This window comes from Plutella xylostella, chromosome 26, assembly GCF_932276165.1.
Source record: "Plutella xylostella chromosome 26, ilPluXylo3.1, whole genome shotgun sequence".
Classification (NCBI taxonomy): domain Eukaryota; kingdom Metazoa; phylum Arthropoda; class Insecta; order Lepidoptera; family Plutellidae; genus Plutella; species Plutella xylostella.
Window position 1 is genome coordinate 2,617,614 of NC_064006.1, and position 8,017 is coordinate 2,625,630.

The 8,017-nt window shown below is 36.2% G+C and overlaps 1 protein-coding gene across 1 annotated transcript; it reads left to right on the forward strand.

Moving 5' to 3' along the window:
• Positions 1-5,068: 5,068 nt before the first annotated feature.
• LOC105390185 (asparagine-rich protein) lies at positions 5,069-7,214 on the forward strand. Its single transcript, XM_011561442.3, has 2 exons — positions 5,069-6,493; positions 6,751-7,214. Exons 1-2 carry the CDS (start codon positions 5,111-5,113, stop codon positions 6,883-6,885), a joined length of 1,518 nt encoding a protein of 505 aa, XP_011559744.3. The 5' UTR covers positions 5,069-5,110; the 3' UTR covers positions 6,886-7,214.
• The last annotated feature ends 803 nt before the right edge of the window (positions 7,215-8,017 follow it).

Consider the following 8,017-nt stretch of genomic DNA (forward strand, 5'->3'; position numbering starts at 1 on the left):
AAATATTCGTGATTCGCACTCAATTTTATTACATTCACATACCCTAGTAATTACCTTAGAAGCATACCTTATTTTACTGTAATAAAAAATTGTCGAATCGAAATAATAAAAGCAGAACCCCCTGTCTCACAATTTCTGCTTTAAACTTATAGAATAAAATATAAAACTATGTTTGATTAAACAAAACATAAAAAAGCAATTTAATAATTAACATGATAAAAAGTATGCTGCGACTGTCTAAAACATAATTAAGTAAATGTTTCTGTTACAGACAGATTCCCAAATGTATATCAGAGTATAACTTACAGCAAAGCGAGCTACCCATGGTTTGGTTTCGAAAATCATGAGAAACTTTATCCAAAAGTTGACTTTGAGTTTTTAAACAAGGCATTGAATAAGTGGTACCAAAAAAAAAATTTGGTTGATGAGGAGATGATATATACGTCGTCGTAAGTATCCCCCTAAACCCCCCCTATTTAGTAACCTCCTAAACTGCATACCAAAGGAAAAAAACGGCATCAAAATCGGTTGAGCTAAGAGTTAGTAAATTGCGGACAAACATACCATACTCGTCGAACTTAACTAATTAGATAAACATACCATACTCGTCGAACTTAACTAATTAGATAAACATACCATACTCGTCGAACTTAACTAATTAGATAAAGATTGTCGACAAATTCTACGCACAAGTTATGCAGGAAGCTGCATAGGCAATCATCTTTACTTACTGGAAATCGTTTTACTTCTTGAGCTTGCCACCTGCCTACCACCACGGAACTTTAGCAATCGCTTATCTGTCAAATCAGACGTTACTTGTTTGGATCTTCCTTTAGGATCTTATAGATGAGCAAAAAAATTGTTGATTACTAATGTATCGGTCGTGGTACGGTAGCTGGACCACTTAACAATGTTCAATTAAAACTTTCACAGGGACCCTCTGATAAGTTATCTGAATATAGTGAATGGGAGAGTGACACATGTAGGATGTGGGTTGAGTACATTCGTCGACGTAGTCTTCAGTACGAGCACATTGTGGCCATTCACCAACGTAAGTACTTCAAGCAATATCTCCTGTTGTACGAAATGTAGCTATTTTTGACGGTCATATCTGCAAAAGAACCAATAATTAGTGACGTATCATAAGTTGGCGATTGGCGTAGTGGTTAGTGACCCTGACTACTGAGCCGATGGTCCCGGGTTCGATTCCCGGCTGGGGCAGATATTTGTTTAAACACAAATATTTGTTCTCGGGTCTTGGATGTTCCGGTAAAATGGCAATAGGCTCGCCCCCTATTACATTAGGACTAACATAACACTGGCGAAAAGTGGGTGCAGCAATGCACCTCTGTTTACCCCGCAAGGGAGTACATTAGTACAAGGTGTGAGTTTGTTTGTATTTTGTTGTATGATACGTTTCTTCTATACAACCCGGGCAGTCAGCCACAATCTTTTCACCACGGTGACAAACCCTAGACTAGCCCTAGTATTAGTAATCGATAAAAAAAGAAAGAAAGAAAGAAAAGAAGAAGAAAGAAAGAAAACATTTATTTGACACAATGAACAACAAAAACAGAAAAAAGAAAGAAAAAGAATACAACAAAAAATAACAATACAGGAATAATACAACATAGTACAAACAAATAAACTAGGTTGCTGTCCAGAGCGTCAAATCGGCACCAGCTCAGCATATGCTGTGGCCAAAGAGGCCACAGCGCTGGTTTTCAGCTGGCCCTTAATATTTGTGACCTCAGTCACGAACGCCTGGTAGATATATGTGTGTATGTATAATAATAATGATGGGTTGTGTTGTGTGTAAGTGTGGTATGTGTGGTATGATGAGGCAGTTAGATAAATGCAAGTACGTTATGTAAAAATATATATTTAACTAAATAATAAGACACAATTTTACGTTTATGTTTATTAATAAATAATAAATAATACAACAACAATGCAAAACATCGAATGGCGTAGTGGTTAGTGACCCTGACTACTGAGCCGATGGTCCCGGGTTCGATTCCCGGCTGGGGCAGATATTTGTTTAAACACAGATATTTGTTCTCGGGTCTTGGATGTGCCCGTAAAATGGCAATAGGCCCGCCCCCTATTACATTGGGACTAACATAACACTCTGGCGAAAAGTGGGTGCAGCAATGCACCTCTGCCTACCCCGCAAGGGAGTACATTAGTACAAGGCGTGAGTGCGTGCAATGCAAAACATAGACTAGAAAAGAGGAGTTAAATAAAAGTACGTTTAATAGGTATAAGTAGAAACTAGCCGATACACCATGCCAGCCAAATAAGACCTTACGTCAAATCTATTTCGTGCCAAACTCTAATGTAAGCATGTATCTGACATTGTTTTCGATAGGAGACCACGAAACAATGCTACAATAATCTATACTCTTCAGAAGGTTCTACACCAGGCTTACTCGGATGAAACCCACACTGGTCCACTTAGGCTCCCTAAGGGCCGATATTCATCAAAAATCGCAACCATTGTTTAAGTTAAAAACTAACAAAATTAATATGTAGCTGTCAAGTGACTTGATTAATGATTAATTAAAGTTGACCATGGGTCAAAAAACCGGCCTAAATGATGGGGCTTTGTTGCTGCAGCTACATAGCACCTCATAAGTATTGTAACTTACTGCTTTTCATTTCAAACAGGCAAATCTACTCGTGTGTAACTTCTCCAATGTTCTGGTAAAGGGTATACCAACGTATTTGACGGACAATCACGCAGATAACAACCTGACCCAGACATGTGGATGCCCAGCCGGCTTCGAGGAAGAAGAAGACACGTGCCTGTGCAAGGAAAAACCGGAGATAATTGATGTTACTGATGCACCAAAAATCGATGGTAAGTTACAAAGTGATGATGGTGGATTAATACTCAAACCTGGAGTTCGTCAATTGGTACTGATGTAAGTCGTACACGCAGTTAGGAACACCGTGTGGCATATACATATACAGTTAGAGCCACTTGCACAAATATATTAAATCTAAATTTAGAGTTAAACCCGATTTAAGGCATAAATTTATATGTATAGATGAACGTTTCTTAAATTGAGATTTGACACTAAATCTAGATTTAATGTCTTTGTGCAAGTGGCCCTTAGAATAAGATCCTGGACATGTACGTACGTCAGATTTGGAGTTCGTCAGTTTCCGACGAGGTCAGTAGGCCGTGCACGGAACGCAAGACGCTCAAGTAAAGAATCAAAAGCTTTCCATCGCACTCGCTCTAGAAGCCATGTGAGTGTGGCGTGCGCGTCCTAATAATTGTATATCATCTGTCAATGGGAGATTTTAATTGACAGTTTGTTTGTTTTGTTTGTTTTAAAAGGTCTTTATTTTCATAAACTTACACAATTATTTAACAACCCAGTGTACATTACAACCTTGACAGTTTAAAAGTTCTAAAATCGTCCGATAGATGGCATCCGGCCTGTCGTTTTTTATGAGCTGCATTTTTCTGCGGGAGCGGAAGATGTCATAAATGGTACAAAGCTGTCTTAAACTAGTTAACACTTCATATTATGCACAATATAACAACTAGTTATCGCATATGGTTGAATTCAAATTCATTGGGTTTTTGTATTGGCTGAAAGGACTGTAATCCATGCCGACAAAAAAAAATATGCAGTCCTGTTGAGTATGAAGTTTTACTAGTGCCATCTATACCTAATCGTTTTTTGTCTATGTTTGAAAATGTCCCATTGTTAAAACTGTGTGTTCCTTGCAGATTGCCGCCAAAACCATGGGCCTCGTCTTGTACTTCTCCCTCTAATCAGAGCAAGAGACGCGACGCCAGAAGAAGTACAACGGTATGTATTGTACTCTGTACAAGAGTACAGTAGAACCTCTGTAATATAAATTTCAAGCGTGACGCCGAAAACTAAGGGCCCCTTGCACCAACAAATTAAATCTAGATTTAGTGTTAAATTTCTATATAGTGTCAAATTTTATATGGATTGGCGTTTCTTAAATCGAGATTTGACACTAAATCTAGATTTAAATGTTTGTGCAAGTGGCCCTAAGAGTAATGAAATTTTCGAAATAAAATCAATTTACTTAGTTAATGTAGGTGAAGAGGTTTTTTTAAAGGTTATCAACTTATTCGGCTATGTTCTGCCATCTTCTTAGGTGGCAGGTTAGTTAATGTAGGTGAAGAGGTGTTTTTAAAGGTTATCAACTTATTCGGCTATGTTCTGCCATCTTCTTAGGTGGCAAACACTAGAGCTAGTCTAGGGTCTGTCATCGTGGCGAAAATATAAGAGCTGGACTCAGGTATATGAGGTCCAGACAGTTTGTAAGTCACTCAAACTCAATCCTCTTCAGTGCCATTGCCTAAAATTAATTTTATGATAGAACAAGAGAGAAAGATACATTTATATTCGAAAAGCCATAGAAAGCATCTTTTTATTATACTCACCTAGGGTGACATGCACCAGTGTTAAATCTAGGTTTAGTGTCTAATCTCGATTTAAGAAATGTCAATCCATATAAATATCCTAACTAATATTATAAATGCGAAAGTAACTGTGTCTGTCTGTCTGTCTGTCTGTCTGTCTGTTACTCTTTCACGCCAAAACTACTGAACGGATTTGGATGAAATTTGGTATACATACGGTCTAGACCCTGGGAAAGAATATAGGCTACTTTTTATCCCGGAATTCCCACGGGAAAACTTTTTAAGGCGAAGCGAAGCGCGCGGGGAACAGCTAGTATGGAATAAATCGAAATTTCACCCTAAATCTAGATTTGATATGTTGGTGCAAGTGGCCCCTAGTAAATAAGCTATAACATTTTGTTTACAGAGCACTATTATCCGGGATTGGAAAACGGCAATTTATGAGAAAACAACTCAAACATTTGCGTCAAATCTTTTCCGATCCAAATTCTGTAATTCCTAATGTAAGCATGTATCTGATATTATTTACCTGCCTATATTCAATATATTTTTTCCACCAGTGGACGATTATAGGCTGATGAGGCATTGATCATCGTAGTTTTAAATGTGTCAAGATCTTTTAATTTAAAATATTATTTTTTTCAGAAAAATGACTATACTAACCACGAGCTTCAAGCGAGGAAACATTTAACTATGGCAAAAGATATACCACATAGGAAAGACTATAAAGAAGTTAATGATAATTACATGACAGATGAAAGGAGAATGTACTACACAAATCAAATAGCACACATTTTAAAAAGCTATAATGCATCTTCTAATAATCAAGAAAGCATTAACCAGGATGGTTTTTCAAAGGGTCATAGGAAATCTTTATTTGTAGACCATCCATCGATACGGAAAGAACACAGTGCTTCTCATGAATCAACCAATCCAAGTAAACTTTTAAACCTTATTAAAACATTGGAAACTGAAATTGAAGAGAATTATTTAGATAAAAGTCAAATACACGTGTTACATGAACGTTTAAAAAATATGTATAGTAAAGTGTCGGAAATGTTAAATAACCAATATAATTTGTCACCAAGACAACTGTCAAGCAATTCCAATTTAAATAAAAGTGATTTGGAGCAAGTTTTTGCAGATATCGAAGGAAATAACGTCGATAGTGCCTTCAGAGAAATGCCTAACAATGTCGACCATACACAAAATGATTATGATTACAAGCAGTTAAAAAATTTAGTAGATCATTACCAGGGTGATTTTTTACTAAGCAATAATAAAATAAAAGAAATTAATCATGAAAGCAATAAAGCCCACGACAAAAATATAAAATACTATAATGATAGAAAACTATCACCAAATACAATGGATAGAGATTCAGACTTTAGTTTAGATATGGAAGATAAACATGATGTGGCTTCAAACATAGAAATACCCTTTCACAGAAAATTGGAAGGTAATTATAATAACACTGTGGATGAATTTATGAAAACAGACAAACCAACTATAGAGAAACAAAATTATAACGGGTTGTACAGACTGACAGTGTTAATTACGCGCTTAAGTAAAGAAATAAGCAATCTTAATATATCGGAAGATGAAAAGTTAAAAATACTGACTCGATTGCAAAATATGTACGATATGATGAATATACAAGAAGCAATAGGCAGTCAATATGAATTAAATGGAGAAAAACTAAAACATTCCGATTCCATTTTGCAAAGTGAGACGCAACAAAGGTGGAATAGAAGAAATGAACAATATGACAGTGAAAATAACGACAAACGTGAACGACATTCTTCTGAGGAAAAACTCATTCTTTCATTGAATAACTTGCAGATCAATCAAGCAGATTTTCATCCAACCAAACATAAGAGAATCAGTAATCACATTCATGAAATATTTCCTAACTTAAACATAGAGCGGCCCCATACACGAAATAAAAATATACACAGCCAATATAATTTTGTGACTGCGCCCCCAGATAATAAATACGAAATTAAACGTAAACAATACAGAAAAATAAAGTCACTTGGCAAACTAGATAACTACCCAAAAGATTTTCCATTTGAGGTACTTTTATTGTTATATTTTTATTCTCTTTGTTATACCTACATGTATCCCATTATTTAACGTGTTATGGGATGCCTACCGGCCTTCTTGACGACGACAGGAAGGCAGGTAGTGGCTGGATGAGGAAAGCTAAGGCCCTCCTTTGAAGAGGCCTATGTCCAGTGATGGACGAATACGACCTGAAGATGATATAAGACATTATAATTGTACGATCGCTGTATAGCATTATTAATTGTAATTATTTAATTTAATTGTAGCATGAACGCAGCCGTTCTATAAGGCCGATCGATTCAGAGGAATTTCAGTGGGTACCAGAAACAATGGACGACTACAAGCAAGATGACAGCCCGGTCTATGTACCGGAGAGAGCTAGAGCTATGCTTAACTTTTAACTAGCTGTTAACCCTTCTTTTGTCATACACTGCCGGGCAATGAAAAAGTTCCATTCACAAAATGCCGACAACAAAGGACACCAATTTTTTCAAGGATTTAAGATTGGAACAAAATAATACCGATTTTAGTTGATAGTATCCTGATGCTCTGTTGAATGTACTGCAATGTTGCAGAAGACGGCATTAAGCTAGTGTTTTCCGTTTAGAAGTAATTTGGTGCTTTTCTCAATGGAACCTTTTCATTGCCCGTGAGTGTATAAAAAATAAAGTAGTCATGTAGGTAACCCTAGTTACTTTTGACTTTCTTATAATAAAACTATAATAGGTAAACAGTTGCCTTGTTTGTTTTCTTTATCGCTATTATTCTTATTACTAGATGCTGGTTAATGTTAGTTTTGAGTTTAGTACCGGGTTAGACATAGACACTGATTATGAAACAATACCACTATAACTATATAAAATATGTAATATAAATAAAATATGTCCGACAACATCTTTGCAAAAGATGAGAGATTCATTTGAATTTACCTACGGTTGCCTTAATATTATTTTTGAATGTGAAAAAGCGTAAGGGTTCTTTTCCACTAGAGATGTGATATACTACGTTACGCAGCCATAAACGTTTGATATATCCACCACACATATTCATCGGTCCACATAGTATAAGTTCACTACTTATAGGTACGGTTAGCTGCATAAGTAGCTTTTGTTTCTTGTCAAACTAGTTACATAACAAACTGTTAATGTTTTAATAGGCATTTTGTGACTTTTGTGAGTTTGACAAGGTACAAAAGTGTACAGCTACTTATGCAGCTGACTGTACTTTGTAAAATATTTATCATGAGCCCCATTAAAACTGCCAAATCCAAACAGTTTATTTTTTCAATTTACCCTGAGTCCGCATTGATCTATGCTTACATTGTTCATTTTAAAGAGAAAACCAACTTTAATTAGCATGCATAAGGATCTGTTTATAGAGAGAGAGATGGCGGGACGACTTGGACAATTTTAACACGGAATGGTGTGAGCAGGCCCAAGAAAGGGATAAGTGGTATGTTCAGGGAGAGACCTTTGCCCAGCAGTGGGACACTAGAGGTTAAGGAAAAAAAAAAAAGTATCTGGTTATTAAACG

What these genes read in the sequence shown, in the direction of transcription:
- LOC105390185 (XM_011561442.3), top strand. Translation starts at nt 5,111, where the DNA reads ATGGCAAAAGATATACCACATAGGAAAGACTATAAAGAAGTTAATGAT. An exon ending in CAAAAGATTTTCCATTTGAG is followed by an intron (nt 6,494 to 6,750) that starts GTACTTTTATTG and finishes ATTTAATTGTAG; the next exon opens with CATGAACGCAGCCGTTCTAT.